The 24,519-nt window shown below is 41.1% G+C and overlaps 1 protein-coding gene and 1 pseudogene across 3 annotated transcripts in view; one reads left to right on the forward strand and one right to left on the reverse strand.

Moving 5' to 3' along the window:
* Sel1l (SEL1L adaptor subunit of ERAD E3 ubiquitin ligase) overlaps positions 1–24,092 on the forward strand; it is a 44,949-nt gene extending 20,857 nt beyond the window's left edge. For all 3 annotated transcript variants that reach the window (XM_027418648.2, XM_027418649.2, XM_027418647.2), the window contains 15 exons: positions 1,663–1,716; positions 1,804–1,863; positions 3,446–3,527; positions 3,829–3,983; positions 5,365–5,421; positions 9,093–9,161; positions 11,045–11,122; positions 12,332–12,394; positions 13,524–13,611; positions 13,953–14,101; positions 14,773–14,938; positions 15,237–15,311; positions 15,930–16,102; positions 17,902–18,030; positions 19,932–24,092. In XM_027418648.2, the coding sequence (XP_027274449.1) occupies positions 1,663–1,716; positions 1,804–1,863; positions 3,446–3,527; positions 3,829–3,983; positions 5,365–5,421; positions 9,093–9,161; positions 11,045–11,122; positions 12,332–12,394; positions 13,524–13,611; positions 13,953–14,101; positions 14,773–14,938; positions 15,237–15,311; positions 15,930–16,102; positions 17,902–18,030; positions 19,932–20,141 (1,608 nt within the window). In that variant the 3' untranslated portion in view covers positions 20,142–24,092. The remainder of the gene's footprint in view (positions 1–1,662; positions 1,717–1,803; positions 1,864–3,445; positions 3,528–3,828; positions 3,984–5,364; positions 5,422–9,092; positions 9,162–11,044; positions 11,123–12,331; positions 12,395–13,523; positions 13,612–13,952; positions 14,102–14,772; positions 14,939–15,236; positions 15,312–15,929; positions 16,103–17,901; positions 18,031–19,931) is intronic.
* LOC113836042 lies at positions 6,562–6,741 on the reverse strand (annotated as a pseudogene).
* Positions 24,093–24,519: the final 427 nt, after the last annotated feature.

The following is a 24,519-nucleotide window of genomic DNA, read 5'->3' on the forward strand; positions in this document are numbered from 1 at the left end:
GTACCACAGCTAAAGGCTAATCAATTTATGTGACTGCTTTTAGCTAAGCTAATTATAGGTGAATTTCAGTACCACATTACACTATGTGCATTAATAACACATCTTGGTTACATTATCAATTGATAATATAAAGAATGCAAAAATTGGTACCTCGATTTAAGAGGTGGATGTGATGGGGGATTGGAGAGATGGCTTAATTGTTAAAGCACTATCTGTTTGTCCAGAGAACCAGAATTCAATTCCAGGCACACATTAGGTGGCTCACAATGGTAACTCCTGTTCTAGAAGAGCCAACAACCTCTCTTAGCCTGTAAGAGTATTGCACTCACATGATACATAGATATACATTCAGGCAAAGCACCCATACCATACATACATACATACATACATACATACATACATACATTCATACATACATACTTACATTTTTAAGTTAACTATCCTGTTTATTTAAACTGCACTTGATAATTCAGGTTTAATCAAAATATGAGCTATGCTTTAACATACATTGTTGGAATACATGCATATTTGTGAAATTATTTTGAAAGATAGATTTTCCTCTAAATTATAATTTCTGCAACCTACAAAAATGCCTGTTTCCCTCTAACCATAGTAGAATTTAGCACGTGAGAGACAGTCCTCTTAAGGCTTCATGGTAACACAATCATACCCATTGTTTTCTGTGAATATTTAATGAATCTGCTGCTCTTTCTTCATCTCATTTTAGTTATAAACAGATGCTGTCTTAACTGTTCTCCTTATGTTTCTGAAGCTTTTTCCCCTTGTGATTAAATCAGTTTATGTTACCTGTATCTAAACATACATTGCCCTTCAGAGGCACAGATGGCACTAAGGCAGCATTTGCATAGAGCCATCCACCTCTGCATTGTCACTGCATTCATACCCCACCAAGCACTCTCTCTGTGCTAAGCAAGTTTAGGTGATACAGCAAGCAGAGCCCCCAGATGAGTACTCCTTGCCCTGCCAGATTAGATTGAGCCCTTCTGCCTGGGTTGCTTTCTTGCAAACTGACTCCTGGGCAACAGTTGACCTCCTTTGCAGCCATATCTAGGATCATTGTCTTACCTAACTGCGAGGGAGGCTGAAATGTGGACAGGCCTCCCAGACTCTGCCACTCTGCCCTTATCACTTGTATGTCATCAGGATGATGCACAGAAGAGAAGGCAGAGCCTCATCAGTACGTCATTTGATGGTGGCTTCCTTAGGAATTCATGTTTGGTGAAGTGACCATCTTCCTTGACAACTTGGTATCTCTTCATTCCTAAGATTGCTTATCTTGGGACACTTTTGACCTTTTTCATCCCTCCTACAGAGAAAGAAGTGTGTTGGTATAATGGCACAAAAGACATTTTATCTTCATTATAGCTGAAAAAGAATTAAGAACCATGTTTAAGCTTTGTTTTTCTAGTTAATACCTTCTTAACTTTCCATTAACCTTCTAACTAAACTTGATGACTTGCTTAAAGTTGTACTTAGTTATGTGGTTTGTAAAAGGCTGAATGTATTAATCTGGCTCTTTAACCGAACCACCATGCATAGCTGTACTCAAATCTTCATATTTAAAGACTCTTGACTCTTGATGTAAAACTGTATGCATCTTCACCAAAATGAAAATATTTACTTTTCTTCATTTTATCTCAGGCTCTTGGCTTTCTCTACGCCTCTGGACTTGGTGTTAATTCAAGTCAGGCAAAGGTAATGTTATTGAAGTCTTACTGTATATTAAATTTGGAATTGAATAAGCACTAGCCTGAGTTCATTTACATATCTGCTTTTTCATAGGCTCTTGTGTATTATACTTTCGGAGCCCTTGGAGGCAATCTGATAGCCCATATGGTTTTGGTAAGTATGAACTTTAACCTAAGACAACTTACATTAAAAGGTAAAACCAGTGTGTGCAGTAGCCATACATTTCCCAGTCTTTGTGACTGAGATTTGCTTCCAATCAAATCCTCAGGTGCACATCCAACAGATTCTTGCTAATGGCTATAACACATTGAATCTACATGAATAAAAGTTTATGTAAATTGGAATTGTTTATCAGAATTATTTTTTGGATTGGATTGTCAGAGATTTTGCATTTAAATTGATGAAGGATCTACTATACAAAAACTGACCTTTAAAGGACACTTCTAAGTAACTGTGTATAAGCTGATAACAATAATCCCTTACATCATTTAGTGACACAGAATCCGCCCACCAGTTTCTTTTTGGGCTAAGGGACTTGAGTTTCTTATGTGTTCAGTTTGAAATAGGTCACATGACCTGTGGTTTGTGACAGATTCTGTGCCTTAAATGAGTGTAAGTGCCTTGGTGCCAGAATGTAAAGGCTGGAATGAGTGGACATGAAACTCAAAGCAGGAAACCAGTCTAGCACTGGGAAAGGCTCTCCAGATTTGGTTACTAACAGGACAGACAAGGACAGTAGAGCTTTCCAGCCAGCTGGGTAAATCATCGATAGTTGCAAAAATAACTATTGAGCAATTGTTAAGATCAAATTAGATATGTAGGTAGACAGAGAACCTAAAGAGTTGAATGCTGGGAGTTGATAAGCAGGGCAGAAGGAATCCAGCAAAAATTAGCCCAGTCATGCCCAGGAGTTTGGACTCTGTCCTTTTCTGGCGCTCAGATGCTGAAGGAATTGAAATAAGTGGAGATATTCTTTATAGGCATCTCTCTGCTCTGATTTTAATGCTGTCTTTGTTTAATCTGTGGTAATGTATCTCACAGAGTAACTGAAAACCACCTTACATAGATGTTGTTGTAGTTTTGAGACAGGGGTCTCAGTATGTGGCCCTATGTGGCCTGGAACTCTTTATAGACCAGGCTAGTCATAAACTCACAGAGATCCACCTGCCTTTGCTACCACACCTGGCTCAGATAAATTTTTAAGAAATATGAAACAATTTTGTGTGGCAAATATATATGAAATAATTTCAATTTCCAGCTTTCTTAGACAGTGACTGTTGAATTAGACCATGTTATACTTGTGACTGTACAGTAGTACACCAAGGACTGCTGAAAGCTTAGCAAGCTTTGAGTCCATGCAGGCTGATTCCAGACAGTTCCTTCCTGCTTCGTGTTCTTCATAATCAGCGACCCCCTCTCCCAGTATTCTGTAGTCATTTGTTAGTGTGAGACCACCTCATTCTTGTTAAGATTATGTCTAAAATAAGATTGATACTGGTTCTGAGTGAAAAACCAATGAGGACTATATCCATGCTTCATTCGTAAAGTTCCTGACACTCACGTGGTTGCTGTAGGAATATTCTTGTCTCATGCTTAGCTATGAACTGCTTGTTGGAGTATGCGGATCGAAGGACCGCAGAATTATATTCTGAGTGTGGTTGGCTTTATGTGTCATAAGAAGAACACCACAGAACCCTGTGGTGCTGTTGTCTTCTCACGTGAAGGTGTCTTCCAGGGTTACCGGTACTGGGCCGGCATCGGAGTCCTCCAGAGTTGTGAGTCGGCACTGACCCATTATCGTCTTGTTGCCAATCATGGTACCTATTTTAATTTTCTCTTTCACCCTCTGGGGAAAAAAATGCAATTAATTTTAAATACATATTGGTTACAGTAGTTCAAATATTTCAAATGACTCTTTGAAGTGTGCTTATCAACAAAGCCATTCCTTTTGAATTTTGTTCTTAAACATTGTGTAGTGGGAGTCTGATTTGTTAATGGATTATTATTTGATCACCTGTAGACTACCATTAGCACCATGTCTATCAACATCTGCTTCCTACAGCTGGGGACCTGCTCCTCTGACTTTACCTCACATTGCTATTTGTCATCCTCTATCAGTTGCTAGCGATATCTCCCTGACTGGAGGCTCTGTAGTTCAGAGAATACGGCTGCCTGATGAAGTGGAAAACCCAGGGATGAACAGTGGGATGCTGGAAGAAGATTTGATTCAGTATTACCAGTTCCTAGCTGAGAAGGGTGATGTCCAAGCACAGGTGTGTATCAGCGTCAGAGAATTTCTCGCTGCATTGTTTACTTAACCCAGGAGGGAGGGGTGAGCACCCATATCTGTAAGTCACAATGTCTTTGCTCTGATAATTATTAGCTTTGTTCTAGAATCCCCAGTGGATCCTTTAGAAAAACAACATCCCACGCTCGCAACACCTTTTTTTCCTATTAAAAACCACAACGTTTTGCGATATATGCAAATAAGTAATAAGTACTAAGAGTAGTTTTAAGGCTCACAGAAGGAAATCTTAAGTTAAAACTATAGTGAATAGTAGATCTGAATGTTACCCATGGAAGTTAGAATGCAACTATCTTGTCCATTTTGAAAGTCTTTCTTTTGCATTGGGGTATATTGTTGGTTTAAATGTTCTCCTTACTTGTTTCCTTTATCTTGTTTTTCTATATTCCCTTTCCTCAGTTTTCTTGACCTTGTTTATGGCACTTGCTGCTGTTGTCTCTCCTCCTCCATGATCAGGACAGTCAGGCCTTCTTTGTGTTACCTAGACATTGCCACACAGCTCGGCCTCTGTAGCCTAGTGGATAAGCATGTTACCATTCCCAGGACAACGCTGAGATCTTAGAACAATGCTGAGCACAATTGAATTCTACATGGTTTTGTGAACCTCATGTTTTTCTGTTATACAGCAATACTAGTTTACATTTATTCACAGATTCTTTTGTTTTTATTTCTTCATGCCTAAGCTTCTTCAAAGATTCTCTTCATTGGCTTAGAGTATCCTTTAGTATTTCCTTTGGAGCTGGTTCACTGAGGTCAGCATAATTCATCTAAAAACCTTTGCAAAATCAGGGTGATGACTCGATAGATAGATTAAGTACTTGTTGTACAAGTGTGAGGACCAGAGTTCATATGCCCAGAACCCACATAACTGCCAGGTGGGTGTGGTTCCTGCCTGATGTTCTAGTACTCAGAAGGCTAGGATTCCCAGAGCAAGCTGCCTAGCTTGGGTGATCTTGTTGGTGATCTGTGGGTTCAGTTGAGAGAACCTACCTCCGTGAAGAAGATGGAGAACAGTTGAGGAAGAATCCTGACATCCACCGCAGGTCTCCACCTACATATATATGCTCACCTGTGCCCTTACATGCATGTGAACACCCATTACTCACAAACACTGCTTGTGTAGACAAAAGAATGTTGTTATTTCCGAAGAATTCTGTTGATTTTAAAGCTTGCCTTTTTAGCTCTTGGCAATTTTAGGATAATTAAAACAGAATAAATACTTAGGGTTAAAGACTAGGTTTTTCATCTTTTGACTAATGCACAGAGCTTTTTACAGCCAAATGTCGGTGTTATTTTAATGGTATGCCAGATGCTCACTTCATGTTTACAGCATCCTTGTTGCTTTTCAGGTTGGTCTGGGACAACTGCATCTGCATGGAGGGCGCGGTGTAGAACAGAATCACCAGGTAACCACCCTGTTGGGGGGCTTTGTTAACATTGTAGCAAAAATGGTGCTGTGTGGGTGATCTTTGCTAGTCAGCCTTACTTAAACTTGTGTCACAAGTGAGCTCTCAAGACCTACCTGATGGCTGATAAACACGTGGATAGACCTCAGAAGGGCCCTACTTTTATCTCGTGTGCATGTGCCTGTGTGTTTCTGTATGCCATGTGTGTGCAGGTGCCAATGCAGAGGCCTGCAAAGGATGTCATGGACCCTGGAGCTAGAGTTACAGGTGGGAGAGTGGGTGCTGGGCACTGTACTCGGGTTCTGTGGAAGAATGCAGCATGCTGTGTCTAGCCCCAGATTTTATTACTCTTAAACTCAGCTCTTATCCCAAACATGCATACACATCTTGATTTTTTTTTCTTAAGTATGTAATATAGTAAGTATTAGACACCTTTTGGATCTGGAGAGATGACTCAGCAGCTAAGAGTACCTGCTGCTCTTACAGATAACTTGAGTTCTGTTCCCAGAACCCATATTCACAGTTTAGAGCTCGCTGTAACTCCAGTTCCAGGGCCCTCAAGTTACCCATACTCAGTACACATACCACTCTCAGGCATACACACACATACTCAAAATTAAAAATTAATTTTTTTCAAAAAAAAAAAAAAAAAAGTAAGCCATGAAAAAGGATGCCTTTTAAAGAATGCGGGGCCAAGAAGATGTTATATATTAGAAATCAGAAGCATACAACTATTCCAATCTGATCTATAGCTACTCACCAAGTTTTATCTGCTTTCTGTCCTAACTTCACTCGTCTCTTCCCTCTCTCCATTATTGCACCTGTCACTCGTGTTTCTAGGTATCTGTCTGTTTCTGTAAACCCAGCACCTGATCCTATGGTTCACCTAAAACTTTTCAGTGCTCTGTGGGTTCCAGATTTGCCCTTTACCATGACCTCCAAGACCTCATTGCAGCCTCTACCTCTCCAGTCCTTGCTAAGTCATAGCACATAGAATTTTCTAAGGTCTTTGAACCTATCAAGAGCCTCTCTTTCTAATGACTCCAATAATGTCAACCTCTCTGTCTGTGGTAACTACCACCCCTGCCACTTTGCTCATATAGTAATTCCTATATATCCTCCAGAACTCAACACTAACCTATAATGTCTCCCTTAAGCCCCACTCCAGAGAAAGGTCACATATGACAAAGGATGCCTGAAAAATATGTGCTCTTTGTGATCTTTGTCCGAAGCAAATTGATTTGATAGAGGACGTATCAGATGTTAAACTGATAAGAACAGATACTACACTTGATCTTAGCCAAAAGGCTGAGAAGAGATGAAGCAAATTGATTGGTTGTATAGCTTTTTCCTCTATATTGGTTGTATAGCTTTTTCTTGACATCCTAAGGTCAAGAGAGCACAGTCATGTCTGCCTTGTCTACCACTTTATTCCAGCCCCCAGCAGAGCCTAGCATGTAGTCATACCATTTAACTATGTTAAGTAAAGTTATTTCAACTTTAAGAATTAAATTGTTGGGCTGGAGATATGACTCAGAGGTTAAGCTCCTTAGCTGCTCTTCCCAAGGTCCTGAGTTCAATTCCCAGCAACCACATGGTGACTCACAACCATCCATAATGAGATCTGGTACCCTCTTCTGGAATGCAGGCAGAACACTGTATCCATAATAAGTAAATCTTAAAAAATAAAATAATTGTCACAAAAATACATATCACTAACTATGCCAATGCCTGTGGATTTTCTTTAATCGGGCAGCTTTTGGCAGCTGTCATTGTCTCATGGTCACTAAAATGTATGCTGTACGCTGCTACTTAGCAAAAATAATGAGAGAGCAGGATTCTGAGTTTGCCCCAGGGTTCTTGCATAGCAAGAGCTAGGAATGTTCTTGTACTGTGTGCTGCTTACTTGTAAAGCAGCTACACAACAGGAGGATGTTTCACCAGCTTCACAAAAGAAAGAAAAGGATTTTCCAGCACATGTTTGCATTAATTCAGCAAACATTTCAGTTCCTACAGTACTGGACAGTAAGCTTTGGTGATTGTCCTTACTGGAGTTTCAAGTCCAGTAGAATATTGGTTTCTTTTTAAATGACTAAACCAACAAATAGCAAGCATTTAAAGGTGTAGTTGCTGTTCCAAAGCAGAATCGAGGGCTATAATAAGTAAGGGAGGGGAGCAGCCAGCTGTCAAGGAAGACTTCTTTAGGGAGAGGAAGGTGGCATGTTGACACTGGAGGAAGAGCCATTCCAGGCAAAAGGAACACTATGTGCGCAGGCCCTGGGCCAGAAGGGAATAGGGCTGTTATGCCCATGGTGCTGACATCATAGGATGTAATGTAGTTCTGAGACAGACTCGTATCAGCTTAACCTCTGCACTTCAGGGGACTCTTAGAACTAGTACATGAAGATTTGAAAATGTTAACTCTTGCTGCCATGTGGAGAATGAGTTAGTAGAATCCCAAAATACAATCAGTCAGGGAAATCAAAGAGGATAGTATTTCAGAGGTTCATATGAAAGAATGTATGATGTGGACTAGAACCATGGTACAGGCAATTAGTAGACAGATTTAGCATATGCTTTGTGAGTTCCATGATTAGATTAGCGCTCTGAAAAATGAATTTAGAAGTTGCCAGCATCTGAATGACATGTGAAGCCATGGAGCAGATAAGGCTGCTTAAAGAGCATACATGAGAATGGCGTCATCAGTTGCATCTTGAAGAACTATGAGGATAGAAGGCAGATGATAGAGTAAGAACTAGCTGTGAATAATGGGTGCAGATACAGACAGGGAGGGATACGGAAGCCAGGAAAGGGTGGCATGTGAAGCCAAGCTTCACATGATAGACTACATCATATGCCACAGAGAGGTGGAGTGAGAGACTTCTTGGCATGAGATTATTGATAGCTTAAGAGCTTCCTCTGAAGTAGTTGGTGGAAGCCACTCAAGCATGTAGAATGGAGTGAAGTCCTATTGAGGATTCACTGAGGAAGCTGTGCCATGAATGAAGTAGCTAATGGGTATCAGTCCCATTGAAGAGAAGCTGAAACTCTGAAGAAAAGATGGGTCTTGTAATTTTTTTGTATATTTCTTATAATAAATTAGGAGAATGTACTTGAATGAAAAAAGATTGGAAAGGGAAGAGATTAGTCATCAACAGGAGTGAGGAATAAAACCAGTAGTGTAAGAACCTTAACAAAAGTGGGCTGTGTTAGCATTGAGTTGAGAGGGATGTTAATGAGTATCTTCCAGCACCAGTGGGTTTAGTTATATGACTTCAGATGCAGCCAAAGCCTTTTCTCTTAGTAATACAAAAGGAAAATGTATTCCAGAGTATGCCCTATGCCTTGTGAATGTCTCTTAGTTTTTTTTCCTTTCTCCCAGATACCAACTAGTAGATAATGAAACCTAGCTGCCTAAAGCTTATTCACATTGACTGTAATAAAGATGTCCTCTTACCTGTGAGCTTTGGGGAGCACAAGACGTTTCGTTTGTGGTCATAAAACTTCTAGATATATACATTTCTGCTTGAAATCCTGATAGCTGGATATTCTTGTTTTTAAGGCACTTTAATATAACAAGATTTTTTTTTCCTGGTGTTCCTGAAGTAAGTGTTTTGGTTAAAACAGATTCTGTTAAAAACTAATTATTTTTATAAATTCTTCTCTCACAGAGAGCATTTGACTACTTCAATTTAGCAGCAAATGCTGGCAATTCACACGCAATGGCCTTCCTGGGAAAGGTAATGTATGCCCTGCAGTTATGTTATGTAACAACAAAATTAAATTTCCAGTGTAAGTGCATCATGTCCTGTCTTAAGGCAATGCCAAGTGAAGCACTTTCTCAGACAGCTTAGACATTTGCTCCCAAGTGTATTCACTGTCTGAGCTCCTAAGATTGTGTCAATTATATGCAATGATAAGGGCTGTGATTCTGTATTAGACATGGGGTTTTGCTAAAACTCAGTTGTCTGTTTCTTTTCATGCTTTAGTGGGAATTTTCTGGCATTTGCAGATCTTTTCATTGTTTTAAATATGACAGCTGTGAGAGCACCTCTCAGTATAGTTATTTTGGACCAAGGAAACATTTACATCTAAAAACTAGTGAATACATTCCGTTTCAGGGAGGAATTCTATTTTCTTTTTTTTTTTTTACATTAATACACTATAAACTGACAGTTGTTCATGTATGATCAAATCCTAAGGTAAGGAAAGTTCAGGTGGATTCTAAGGATTTTTACAGATAGGAAAAATCTCACCAAGACTTCACATGATTACCACTAGCTAACTGGGAACTGTAGCATTTCATGCAAACCTTCCAGTGTTAGATAGCGTGAACTGGTGTGTTGGTGCTAAGAATTTAAAATCATTTTATTTCCAACAGTATTACATTTTCCTTAAATTACTATTTTCGGGGGGGCTTTTTTTTTTTTTTTTTTTTGGTTCTTTGAGACAGGGTTTTTCTCTGTAGCTTTGGAGCCTATCCTGGCACTCGCTCTGTAGACCAGGCTGGCCTTCCAAGTGTGGGATTAAAGGCATGTATGCCCGACTTAAATTACTAATTAATCCTAGATTGAAAAGCAACTTTAGTGTTGTTTCCTTAGTATAGTATATGAATGAGGAGCCTTGTTGACCATTTGTTTTTCTTTCTTCAAAAGCCTTACCTGATCCTGTAGTTCATTAGTGTTTATACCTTATTTAATAACTTCTTAGTTACTTGTTGTTTTTGTGTTTGTGCACACATGAGTGTGTGTGTGTGTGTGTGTGTGTGTGTGTGTGTGTGTGTGTGTGTGTATGTAGGTATGCATGCATATGTGTGTATATAGAGACCAGAAAAATAGTCTTGGGCAATATATACCTTATTTTTGAGACAGGGTCTCTCATTGGCCTGGAACTTAACAAGGAGGCCAGATTAGCTGTCCAGCAATGCTCTGGGACCTGCCTGTCTCTGCCTCACAGGCACTGAGACTACACATGCATGACATCATGCCCAGCTTCTTTATACTTGGGCTCTGGGGTTCTAACTTAGGTATACATGCTTTTTACCAACCAGGCTACCTCCTGGCCTACCTCTTAGATCAGATGCACCATTTGCCCTGTTCTGGGGCAGCTTGGTGGTTGAAAGGGGAAAGTAGACATTGTGACTGCCAACAGCCTGCTTATACTAATGGAAGCAGTCATCTGGTCTCAACCATATTTTTAGCCACCTGACTGTCCTGGGTTAAAGATGTCTTTTCCTGGCCTGGTGAAATGGCTCAGCAAATGAAGACAATCCCCAGGACCCAGACTGTGGATGGAGAACAAGTTGTCCTCAGACCTCCATACGTGTACCACGTTACATGCATGCCCACCTGCAAGCACACATACACGAGCAAATGTAATTTTTAAAAATGTTTAAACATTTCTTGAGGCAGTCATTAACCTGTTTCATATATTCAAATCTATATCTAAACCGTATATTTAATAGAGTATCAAATACTTAAACATAAGTATTTACCAATAAATGTTTGCTTTAAATTCTACACTTTCCTATGGAGAATTCTAAACTTTGTGGGGTAATTCCATGAGAGCTAATTATCTGGAGAAAGGGTGAGAACTCCACCTGAAATTGGGGCCTGTTTTCCAGATGTATTCTGAAGGAAGTGATATCGTCCCTCAGAGTAATGAGACAGCACTTCACTACTTCAAGAAAGCCGCGGACATGGTGAGACTTCCCGACTCAGTGTATTGACCTGTGCGCTTGTGTTACTAGTGGTTAACGAGTGGACTGTGTCTCAGGATTAATCAGCATTGATGATAACCAGCCCATGCCCTAAGCTATTGGAAGTGCTTACATATACCTGATGAGTTGACCAGAAAAGCTATCCCAATAAATGCAGTTTCTGTCTTAGGAACTAGGTGGAGCAATGTTAACTCTGTTTAAAAGTCTTTAAAGTGTTTCTTCATCAGGAGACTACTGGTTTTTAGCAATGAAAATGGGAATTACATACCCTACCTCAGTTATACTGAAGTTTAAAAGGTTCCAAAATCTAGTTCTACTGATAACCAGGGTATACGATTTAGGCCTTTTTTTTCTGAGACAGGGTTTCTCTGTGCAGCTTTGGAGCCTGTTCTGGAACTAGCTTTATAAACCAGGCTGTGCCTTGAACTCAGAGATCTTCCTGTCTCTGCCTCCTGGGTGCTGGGATTAAAGGCCAATTTAGACTTCTTTGATGGAGGCGTGGGGGGACGACACGACAGGATACTTAAGACCCTGTATGCTTCCTGTGTGTTCGATGACCTCTTTCCAACTATATGTTACTGTGCTTCACAGTGTCACAGTGAGTATTTTCCTGAGGGATGCTGTGACATGGTTTTGTTCTTGTTTTTGTTTTTTTAATGTCACCCATCCCTCTGAGTTGGGTGAGTTCTAGAATTTTCTGTCTTGCATCTCAAAATAGTGCTATTTGCTCAGTGTCAGTAAACTAATCTTAAGCATCACTACCACCTGGTAGCACTGTTGCAGTTAATGCATGACTGTTGACTCTGCTCCATAGCATTGGCCTTCCTTTTTTGTTAGGACAGGAAGTGACCAGTGAACAAATACCCCAGATGTGACCTACTTTTAATTTTGGTGAAATATGTTAGTCATATTTGTGTCATAAATTCATGGCAATGATGGTCATAAGTCAGGTCACAAGACTTGATCCTAGCGTCATTTAATGTTTTAATCTTTGAAAGCAAATTACTGCTAGCCCTCTAAAAAGTCAAGCTACGTTTACTCTAAATAGAAGGGAAAAGTTTGTTTTTAATTGGCAACTAATTAAAACAGACTTCAATATGATTCAGGTTATTTCTTCTGAAATCATTTGTCCTCCCCTGGGTTGTTTGTAATGAGCTCTTATCTGTGTTGTCTGATTTCTCTGGTTTACAGGGCAACCCTGTGGGACAGAGCGGTCTTGGAATGGCCTACCTCTATGGAAGAGGAGTTCAAGTTGTAAGTGTGTGTGGCATGCTGAGTTTAGGAAGCAGTCAGCCAGTGCGGGCGTCGGGAAGTATACATCGGGTAGCTCCCCATTCAGCTGGGCAGAGCCATTTTGGCAGCAAGCCCAAGCTCTTTCCTGCTGTCTCTGAGTTGCCTTGTTCCCATGCCATGCCTCACACCTCATCTGTCTTCTTAGGTTAGGCCAGCTCCATCTCTGGGACAATCTGAGGGGCAAAGTTGTCTCTCATTCTTCGTGTCTGCTTTCTACACTCGGCATTCTTCCCATTTTCTTCCTTGCCCACTACTTTACTCAAAGCTAAGAAGGCATTCACATCTCCTCTATTTAGAAGAGAGAGGCTTTCCCTTCTGCCCTTTGCTCCTTCTAGCTTCTGCCTCTCTTCTCTCCAGTCCTTCGCTGAAAGCCAAGTGTCTCCAAAGAATGAACCTTAGTAAGCCACTTTAGTTCTTAGTTGTCAGGTTTCTGTCTCATATCCAGGTCACCACCTCCTAAATGTCAGTGTTGTGTCTACAAGCACTTGTTTGTCCTTGGCCATTGTCTCATGGTAGATGCCCATGAATCATGATGTCATTCCAACCAACATACTTTTCTGTGTCTGAAACTAAGAACTGGGTTTTAAAAACTTATCCATATTTATTCCCTAACAAAATTCAGAGTAATGTATTTTAATTTTTCCTATGGTACATATGATCTATGGGATCTAAGAACGTAGCATCTTTTAATATACACAGGAAGGGAACAAATAAGGAGAAGATAATATTCCTTATTTAATAGAAGAAAAATTAAGGTGTAACGGGAAGAGGTGGTTAGTTAAAGAGTTTTTCCTAGTTCCTACTCTAGTATTCTGTTTGTGTTTATGCGTTCTGAGAGCAAACATATAAACTAATTCACAAAACTCTCTTGCTTTTCTTTATGAGACCCTATCTCCCCTGTAACCTGGATCATTAATGGCTATGGGTTTTTTGGTTTTTTGTTGTTGTTGTTGTTTTTAATCATAAGATGGTCCTTTTAAAGTGGTCTCTTAAGAATATGTATATTTTGTTCTTACAGAGAATGACTGTCTGTACTTCTAAGTGTATCAGTCTTTTGTGCTTTCTTACCATTTGACATCTTATTCTGCAGAATTATGACCTGGCACTCAAGTATTTCCAGAAAGCTGCTGAACAAGGCTGGGTGGATGGGCAGCTGCAACTTGGCTCTATGTACTATAGTAGGTATCATCACAGAGTTCATGATGGCTCTAACAGTCTGAACTACTTTACCATTAGATGCCACTAGGATATAGAAATGGGAGACTCAATTCTGATGAATTAATTCTTCTACCAATTCAATTACTGTGCTTCTCATTTCTCATTATATTTTATATTAATCTACATTACTATATTAATTGGTGCATTAATCTGCATTGGTGAGATTGGCATGTATTGTTGGGTAAGAATTAAGACTTGCACTGGTTTTTTTCCTTTTAGAAAAAGTTTCTCTGGTGCATCACTAAATCCTGTTTAAGACTCTACTCACCCTGCATTTGCTTTTGTTTCATTTGTCTTGCAGATGGCATTGGAGTCAAGAGAGATTATAAACAGGCCTTGAAGTATTTTAATTTGGCTTCTCAAGGAGGCCATATCCTGGCTTTCTATAACCTAGCACAGATGCATGCCAGCGGCACAGGGGTGATGAGGTCCTGTCACACTGCGGTGGAGGTGAGGGCTTTTCTACAGCTCATCTAGAGGAAACCAGTTTGCCCACTGAACAGGCCTGCGTTTTCCATTTGGTCCCCTTCCATGTGTCCTACTCAGCTCACTAGCATTAGTGTTCCGAGAGAGGACACTGGACATGTGTGCATACTGTCCTCCTTACCTGTTGGTTCCTATAATAAGCAGTGTTTGTGAGGCTGAGTGTAGGCATCAACAGTATCTGTATCTCTTCCAGAGTTTATGATATATAGTGTCAAACCAAAGAGTACTTGAAGGAGGTATGCAAAGGGCAAAGCCAGCATCTGCTAATTGGAACTGCTTCTCTTTAGTTCTCACACCTGTCACTAGAGGGATATTGGTAAAAGCTTATCATGGTTTTAGAAATCTTTGCTTCATTTATTGTCCTCATGTAAAATGGGGATGCTAATAGGACTCACCTCATGAACAGCTCCTCAGGTAGAAGAATGTGCAAATATCTATACTACACAGAACTCACTAGACTAGCCCCAGCCACAGTAAATGATATGTAGGTTGCTGTTAGTTGCAGTGTGTTTGCGTCTAAGGGTAAGGAAAGGTAGCTGCCAGCAAGTCGGGGGGCAAACTTAATCACCTATAGCCACGATTCAAAGGTTTTTTTCTAGCACATACATGTCACTTTTCTTTTCCTCTTCGCACAGTTGTTTAAGAACGTGTGTGAGCGAGGCCGCTGGTCGGAGAGGCTTATGACTGCCTACAACAGCTATAAAGACGGGGACTACAATGCTGCAGTGGTCCAGTACCTCCTGCTGGCTGAACAGGGCTACGAAGTGGCACAAAGCAACTCAGCCTTCATCCTTGACCAGAGTAAGATCCACTTTGGTCCTGTTGCAGATCTAACCACCTTCAGGGATATATTTTCAAAATGAAATAAATACAAAACTGCCCTTTCCCCATCCCAAATCCATATGCTAGTCTCAGTATCAGGCTGTAGCTAAAACCTGCTCCACCAAGTCCTGAATCAGTGATTCCTTTGAACTCAGTATCTTCTTCTAATATTTATTTACTCTCTATACTAGCTTAATTTCATATTTGCTGTGCTCCATGTAGTCACCCTAGATTACAAATGAAAACACTTGACTTTTGTTTCCCATCTTTCCTGAAGAAGAAGCAACCATTGTAGGTGAGAATGAGACTTACCCCAGAGCTTTGCTGCATTGGAACAGGGCCGCCTCTCAAGGTGAGTGGCTAATTGTCAGAATGAGTCTTACCCAGGATCCCTCTCTCTGCTGATTTTCATCTCTCATGAACACTCAGAGACACTGTAGCTTATCTTGCTTGTGACCACTCTTCATTCTTAGATGAGCATTTGAATTGCCATCCTTGATTAGACATTCCCATCACCGTTTGGTTTTTAGCTTCAGGCCAGCTGTATAAATTGAGAACAGAAGAATGTACAATAGAAAACCAGCCGGAAATGGAAAAGAACTCTTACCCTTTCCCGACTTTTTCTTTAATATAGTTTCCTCACGAATCCCTCTCCACATTAGGCCTTTCCTTCTCCAGTCCCACACAGTGCTCAAGCTGAACAGTCGTTTTAAATTTAAATGACATGATAAATGGAGCATGTCATTTGAAGGGTGGCATTAGTAAGACAGAGAGTTACCACCCACCTGGCTGACTTCTCTGTGAGTGTGTCACATGCTTTCTGCAGAAGAGATAATGTCTACTCTAAATGTTTACTGACTGTAGAACTTGACTGAGGGATCCATTTAAAGTTTTTCCAGTACAAATGAAAATTCTGCTTTATATAAACCTGTTTAAAAATGTTTGTTTTAAGCATGCTTTTTTGTTTCAGGTTATACCGTGGCTAGAATTAAACTTGGAGACTACCATTTCTATGGATTTGGCACTGATGTGGATTATGAGACTGCATTTATTCATTATCGCTTGGCTTCTGAGCAACAACACAGTGCCCAAGCTATGTTTAACCTGGGCTACATGCATGAGAAGGGCCTAGGCATTAAACAGGTGAGTGTGGTGTCAAAGCTGACACTTTAGTAGCATTGCTAAGACAAGGGGAGATGCTTGCCCTGGAATTGTGTCAGACTTTGGGCCACAGGATGAGAAGCAGGTCTCTAGCATGTCCCTGCATCTTATGTCCAGCACACATGTGAGTGTGAGCACTGCTGCATTCTGGGTAGCACTGCCCTGTGGTAGCCTTTTGGTCCAGGAACTATATCCACCTTCAATCAATGCCATTGTTTCTGAATCATTCTGAAATGGATTAAAATCTTTTCAACTGATGTCTTCACCTTTCTAATGAAATCTGATTTCCTTTAGAATGGTCCTAAGTTTTTGCCTGTCTACCCCAAAAGAATTCTGAGAAAGCATTACTGCTTGTACACTTTGAAACAAGCACTACAATAAAAGTTAGAGTATTCAGGAAGGAAGCCTCGGTTCAGCTTTTGAGAACAAATAATCAGATACAAAATTCACAATAACTCCTACATGGCCTGACTTTATAAGGCATCCTTGACACCATTTCCACTTTTTTCCTGCTTTGTAAATGAAGCAAGCATTTAAACTACTAAACAGTAACCAGTGCAGCTGGCATGGTGGTACATACCAACATGTAATTCCAGCAAGGGGAGACAAGAGGACCAGGTCAGCTTCCCCAAGTACATACGAGACCCTGTCTCAAAACAACAGCAACAGCAAAAGTCAGTCTAAAGTATGAAAATTGGTGATGATTGGAAATGTAATGCAGGATGCGGTTTGATAGGGTTGAATTACCCTGTTAAATCATCCACAGCACCAAGTCTGTGGTAGCACATAAGGGTGGATCCAAAGTCTTGAAAGATTCAGTTGTCAAAAAATGTTTAAATTGTGTATTTTTTAATTGGATACTCTCCATACTCTTCCTATTAATTGAAAGTGCTTTTCTTTTTAACAAATGACAAATTTGAGGGCTGAGAATAAGGACTTGCTGAAAGTAACAGCTTCTACTGAAATCTGTGTGTGGAGGAGGTCATTTCTGGTGTTCCTTTCCCCTGTGTAATAGCATTATGTCCTGTAAGGTTGGCATTCTTCTGAAGTCCGTCATCCCTGTCCTTCCACCTAGGGTAGAATTGGTAATGACTGGGGTCACCCTCTTCAGACTCCCTGTGAGGGTGTGTATCAGTCAGCACAAGAGCCTGCTCCTAAGCAGTGTAGCAAGGTGCTGGCCTAGCCATAGTGACCTCTGAAGCTTTCCCAGCCCTGACAATAAACTGAAAAAGGAATAGGTGTCGGGCTGGAGCCTTCCTTTGCAGAGACAGGTTACGTGTGCACAGGGTTGACCCCAGGCATTTCTGTCTCAGAAAAACACATAGTAGGAGTTGAGATTCCCCCCACATAGATTCCCATACTTCTCTAGGAAAGGACCAGCTGGAGTGTCTTAACACTCCTCCCTGGTGTGAACTAAAACAGATCTGCCTACACTGTCTAAAATGTTAGTGAAAGAGTAGCTAGAAACAGAGGCTTGGAAATCTCCAGGTCAGCAATACTATGTGTTGCATGTGTGCTTGGATCCAGGGTATCGACACATAAAATCTGATGTTACGGAAGAAATGAGTTGTTTCTTTCCAATTCCTAGTTTGAAATTTTCAAAATCATTTAATTACTTAATTACAGAAATTTTACCCAGGTAAAGCTTGGGGTTTTCCTTTAGGTAGTGGACATTAATTTTAAGTAGGATCTTGAAAGGGAAGACAACTTCTCTGAAACAAAATGAATACTTTTTGTATAGTTTGACAAGAATGAGTTTTCCTTTGTTTCCTGTGCTGTAGGATATTCACCTTGCAAAACGCTTTTATGACATGGCAGCCGAGGCTAGCCCAGATGCACAAGTTCCTGTCTTCCTTGCACTCTGCAAATTGGGTGTCGTCTATTTCTTACAGTACATACGGGAAGCGAATGTAAGTGATCTGTGTCTCTTAGTTAAAAAAAAAAATACAAATTATGTCACCTTTTCAGGCCCAGAGATTAAAAGTTGGGGGAAACAGGGTCTCCCCTTCTCCCCAAGTAAAGTACAAATGAGTTCATCAGGCAGGGTGAATGCCAGAGTTTTCAAGTAACACTTCTCGGGTTCTGCGCACTAAAGCACTTGTCATTGGTGCAGGTGTTTTCTTATTCAGGGAAAGCTGAGACCTAACTCCACACTTTGAAACAGTATAAAAATCAAGTCAGGCACATGCCTGGCAGATACTCAAACCAGTACCGTGAGAAGAAAAAGGTAGAGGGGAAGTCTGAGAACTGGGTCATGAGACTTGTGAGTCTTCCAACAGTGAAGCAGACGTTAAAAATGCCATAGAGCTTGCGTCTCTGAAAGAGCCTGACTGCTTAAATGAGTAATAGAACCTAGCTAGGTGGTGAGTTAACTGTTCCCTTCAAATCTACCAACTGTAATAACAAGACAGTTTACTGTCTTGGGTCTTCCATGTAGGTTTTCTCCTACTCAGTTTTCCTTGGAAGTGCTATGATGTTGAGAGCCCTGGTAATGAACCTTTAGTTCATTCCAGACTTCGAAAGGATGATGTTTAACTCTTAAATGGCTCTGAGAACAGATGGTGCTGCTTCATTAGACCTGCCTTGGAGGTCAGCTTTTCCCTATGCATTGTAGATGCAGAAGTAAGCCATGCTACTCCCACACTAACAAAGACCTCTCTCCCACCTTAACCCACACAACCAAGGTCCTCCATACATGATTCCCAGAACCCAGGACACCTTAGATTCTGTCCATCTGGTTTCTTATATATGTATAATGTCACTCCTTGGAATACCTTGGTAGCATGAGCCAGTGTGCTATACTTTCTGCCAAATACTCTAACCAGCTGACAGTAAGGACTGGGCTTGGACTTGGGCACAGCACAGTTGCCTGGCTTATGCCCAGCCAACATGAGGCAGCTCTGACTCCCCAAGGGCTATCCCAGACCATCATCCCCTGAACTTTTCTTAAGTGATCGAAGTCCAGGATTTAATATGGTTTCATGCCATGGAGAGGATACTTTTGCTGATTTTTTTATGCAGATCTACAAAGAGGACAGTAAGATTCTCCAACTGAAAAAAGAAAAAAAAAAAAGAGCAAGGAATGCTAGCCTATAAAAAAAAAAAAAAAAAAAAAAAAAAAAGGCTAGACTGGGTTAAAAGGCTTAAAATCCCCCAGGGAACACAATAGTTTCCTATAATTTTTTTTTCTAGAAAATTTAGTGCCTATACCTACAAATATGTGTTTCAGGAATTTTTTGAACACAATTTTACAAAATTTCATAGACTAAGACTATAACTCGTAAGTTTAAATTTACATGTGAAATAGTGTACATTTCAGTTAAAACTTAGCCAAAGTGGGTGGTCGTGATGCACACCTTTAATCCCAGCACTCAGGAAGCACAGGCAATTGGATCTAAAAAAAAAAAAAAAAAGAGGCATTTGTTCAGCCAATGGATCCCTGTAGTCTTCAGTTACATGGGAGAAGTACATCTGGCTGGCCTGCTGTCACTATGGACAGATTAAAGATATGCCAGGGTGCTTGTTTTTTAGAGTTTCTTTTATTACCCCAGTGATCCTTTCAAATGTCTACTATGAGAAATAGCTGGGAATTGCCGAATTAGATCTCTGGTGGCAAGAGTTGGGTTAGACATCTGATGTTGCCAGCTGTTAGGACACGGCAGCTCAGTTCTTGAGACACAACATTGTGGGCTTCAACTGAAGAGTTTTAAACCCTTGTTAGGACCATTTCATACAGTGGCCTAGAATCCAGTCTTCAGAGTTCTGTGGCTGACATTGAAGTGATAATGCTTTCTGTGTTGTTCTCATTAAGATTCGAGACATATTCACCCAACTGGATATGGACCAGCTTTTGGGACCTGAGTGGGACCTTTACCTCATGACCATCATTGCACTGCTCTTGGGTACAGTCATAGCTTACAGGCAGAGACAGCACCAGGATATGCCAGTACCCAGGCCCCCAGGGCCACGGCCAGCTCCTCCCCAGCAGGAAGGACCACCAGAGCAGCAGCCACCACAGTAGCAGCCACACACCTGCCTGGGTCTGCGACCACTAAGGAGCTGCTTGCTGAGAACACTTGGATTTGACACAAGGCTCTGGATGGTGGCCACCACCTGGAAGAGGCTCGAGGAAGTGTGGGATCCCAGAAGCTGCTTAGAGCCTGCTGCCTTCCTTTTCAGGGACGAGTAGCTCTCGCTGGAGCTACAGTGAATGTTTGCTTCAGTGCCATATGGAATGACAGCTCTCAGTAGCTTTCCTCTTTTTCCTTCTTTTTCTCTCTTTTTCCTGGAAACATACACAACACACTCGAGTCATGTCTACTGTGCCCAACTATCTTTCCTGTGCGATCCTTTTGTCATCCTTCAGTGCGTGTAAGCTCCTGCATCAGTGTCCTTTACGGTCCTGACGACCTGGGAAAACTCAGTTAGTTGCAAGTTTAACCATAAAAACATGCTTAAGTCTGAGAATAGAACTTGCCTGAAAGTTTAAAACAGAACAAGCCAAACAGGACGTCTTCAGGGTGTGTGGGAAATGCAGTAACTGGGGAAGTTGACCAGACTACATGCAAGCACACACATTTGGCACTTTCTATATTAAAAGGGATTACTGAGCGGTTTCCTATACTGGCGACTGTGACACTTCGTAGCAGACTCTTCCTCGAAGACTGAAAGGCTTTGCTAAAGAATTCTTTGTGAACTTCACTTCTTGTAATGGAATAGAAGTAAAACTCAGTGAACTGACTCCTTGCACTCACATAGGAATTTGCCCCCAACTCCTCAGTGTGATTTGCTTGTTGGTTTGAGTGTACAGAATAGTCCAGAAGCCAGAGGATGGACTAATGGAGAAATCAGAAAACAGCCTTAACCGACTTCAGGGGGATGGATGAGACACACCCACCCACAAGGTGATGCGTTGCTTCCCAGGTTTCGTTTTACTTTTCATTTCTTACTGTACAGAGAACAGAGAACCCTCTGAGAATCTTCAAATATGAAATACTATTGTCAAGATATGGCAGGCAGTGACTTTCCTTGTAATACTAAAACTCAGATCATTAAGGACAGGTTAGAACCACTGCATGGCGAACACAGGGAGACCATTCTGGATGCTGTGGTAGCTTTTTATTTGTGACCGTTTTATGAGGCTGTAGAAAGTCAGCCACTCGCTTAGCTGTCCTATCACCACCCTCCTGTTGCAAACATTAGGAAATTAAGGCTATTGTTACACTTGAGCATTGCCCGCTTAAATAGACGCAGAAACAACGAACAATGAGAGCTTCCCATAATCACCCACGTGAAAGAATTAAAGCCTAAACTGAATGGGTGGTTTGTGTAATCCAGTGGCGGCGCCCATCAGCCAGCAACCCGTTCATAGTCACCTGTACACTTTCCCCGTCTGCCAGGAAACTTGAGTTTACCACTTGTGGTGTTTGTACCGCTTTGGGTCTGAATGTTGGGGTTATAATCAGAACTAGACTTAGTTCATCTATAATGAACATGAAGGCTGTAAATGTGAAAGTGTATACTTTGTGTGTGCTTACAGTATTATGGGATATCTGGTAAGCAAACTTTCTTCCCAGATATTTGCCTCCAAATTTGAAGAGGTGGCCACAGAGAGGCCGTGTGCATAGAAGAGGGTCTTTGAGAGGCAGTAAGTGTGTTCCTCTCAAAAATGTAATGTTGCTTTGGGCAGCACCTGTAAATAGTAAGGCTTATTCGGTGTCCTGTGCTTAAAGATTAGATTGTGAGTGGTCCGGTAAATCAGGGCCGTCACTACTGCCTCTCCTCCCTACCCCACCCCACCCTCAGCCCAGCATAACCCATGGTGGCGGCGCTCGCTCTTCATTTAGAAGGCACTATTAAAGTTATTTAGAGGAATTGGGTACAGTGGTATACCAGTAGTCCCAGCTCCTTGTGGGGCTGAGGAAGGAAAATCACTTTAGGCCAGGAGTTCAAGACCAGCCTCGGCAACAAAACAAGACCCAGTCTCTAAAAATTAACCAATAGTTGGGAACTCTCTAAGGTGTTACAACTTCTGTGGTTTTCCTGTACCACCCACCTAGTATGTCTTTGGACAGAAGCATTTGGTGTCCATCTTTCCTCCCCTCAGAGAGTATGTAGAAAAAAAATCCTTCTTAAACTAGAATGCACTACCTGAGGCTTGAAGGGACAGCATGGTCTTGTTCTTCGTGCAGCAGACTTGCCCCTTGCTGTCTGTTTATTGTTAATACTGCAGATGGCCTTCCCTTGGCTTGTTCCACCTTCTCTCCAGCCTGGGTCATTTGTACCCAGAAATCTGGGTAGTACGTTTAAAATAATTTCAGTTCTTAATGGCTTCTTTCAAAGATGGTCTCAAAATGCTTTGCTCCCGGTCTCTTCCTGCTCGTGGGACATGGTACATAAGCAAATAGGAATTGGGTTTGGTGTTTCTCTTCAAAAATAATGCACAGTACTTACTAATGGCATCCATTTGAAATAAAGTGGCAATAAAGCTAGTTAATGTCAGTGACATTACGCCAACTCCAGGCTTCAGGAGTTTTAGCATCAGGATTTAGATTTACAGATAGAGTGTGGCTTCTTTGTTCCCTCTCTCTGTAGCCCATCCCTCCTGCTGCCTATTGTGGTCTGTCTTGTCCTCTGTTCAGCCCCTGTTCACCTGTGTCCCTGCCTCATTGGGTAGCCAGCTATTTCAGAGTCTTGAGACCACGAGTTTTACTTTGGTGGTATTTTGCAAAGGTGAAGGCTTTCTTTTAGTTTGAAGTTTTTGTTTCTGGTCTCTGGGTTTTCTTGGTTACTAACCGAAAGCACAGAAAAAGGTAAATCAAAGGCTATTTTCTTCTCAAAAAAACCATTAACACCTAAACCAGATTAATGTAAAAATACAAGTCCTAAGTCTTGATATCCTTGAAGGTTTGTTATTCTTCTGAATGTAAGATTCATTTCTCACCATTTTACCACTCACCTGTCTTGTCTCTACCATGGAGAAACGCTACAGGCCTCCTTCAAGGATCTGATAACAAGCTGGTTGATGGCTGGGTATTCTACACATAGAATTTTGTTTTTGTTTGACTGGTTGGTTGGTTTTTTTTCTCTCCCTTCTTTGCTCCTTAGTGCTTGGGAGCAGGCAAGTGTGCCTCCAAATGCGGACCTCAATTCTTCATGTGTGTGGCATTTGCACCAGTGTCTGATTCTGTCTTAGAAACCTTCCTTTCCAGGGGTTTGCACTAACACTTCACATGTACATTTCAGAACAAGATGCTTCTGGCGGCCCACTCCCCGCCAAGAAGAGCAAGCTCGTATTTACTCCAGAAACCACTGGTATTTGGCAGTGACTCTAAAGTGTGTTAGACAATATTATGGTCAGAGGTATACAAGAAATAACCAGAGCAAAAGAAAACTATCTTATGCAAAAAAAAAATTTTTTTTTCTTCAGTTATTGCTCAGATATGAGGGAAGAATGTTCCTGGATGCTGTAGTGTCTGGTTTTTAGATGGGTCGTGTTCTTTGGGAAGAAGCCAAGTGTCTCTACTCACTAGGGATTTCAAGAGAATTGGAAATAACCAGGTATACCAATGATCTGTATCTTAGAGAGACTGTTTACACATTTAGAAAGCTGACTGTGTGCATAAGAAGGGACCTTTATTTCCTTGTAGGGAGCCACCCAGATGTGCAGTCTTTACTATTTATTGAGGAACAATCTGACACTATTTCTCTTTTATTTACAAAACAATGTTGACATGATCAAAGTGTGACCACTCTACTCGTCGAGGGGGAGTTCTTAAAGAACAGAAGCTGGCATTGTGAAGGAACACCATAGTAGACTTTTGTAAATTTCTTTTGTATTTAATGGAATGCAGTGTAAAGGCTGGTGAAGTGTATTATAATTGTGTAAACAAACCCTGTTAATAGAGAGATGTACAGATTCGTTTTGTACTGTATCTTGAAACTTGTGAAATAAAGATCCCTCCTCTGGTTATCTGTCTGTGGCAGTGTGTCATGCCCAAAGGCCTTCCCATCCAGACTTCTGCTTTTAGCCCGGAAGAGTCAACATTTTAGTGAACCTTCCTTGAAATTCAGAAACAGCATTCTAGAATGCATTCATCCGGGGAATTTTGAATCTGTCTTTCATTTTTAACATCTGTCCATCAGAGTCCCCTGAATTGAACATTGTGCTGGGGAGGACATGAAATTGTCAGGAAGTGATAACTTATTTGTGGAATCTCTGGGTTCTGGCCTTATTCTGCCTGAGATGTATATAGTAAGCAGGACTCACCTCTATCTAGACTGATTATAGTATAACTTGCCAACATATATATGTCTGTGCATGCTTATCCCGGGGTTTAAAGAGGGCCTGTTGTAGAGACACAAGTACAGCACAATAAAGCCCATTTAAAATAAGATCT

Source organism: Cricetulus griseus, chromosome 5 (assembly GCF_003668045.3).
Source record: "Cricetulus griseus strain 17A/GY chromosome 5, alternate assembly CriGri-PICRH-1.0, whole genome shotgun sequence".
Lineage (NCBI taxonomy): Eukaryota > Metazoa > Chordata > Mammalia > Rodentia > Cricetidae > Cricetulus > Cricetulus griseus.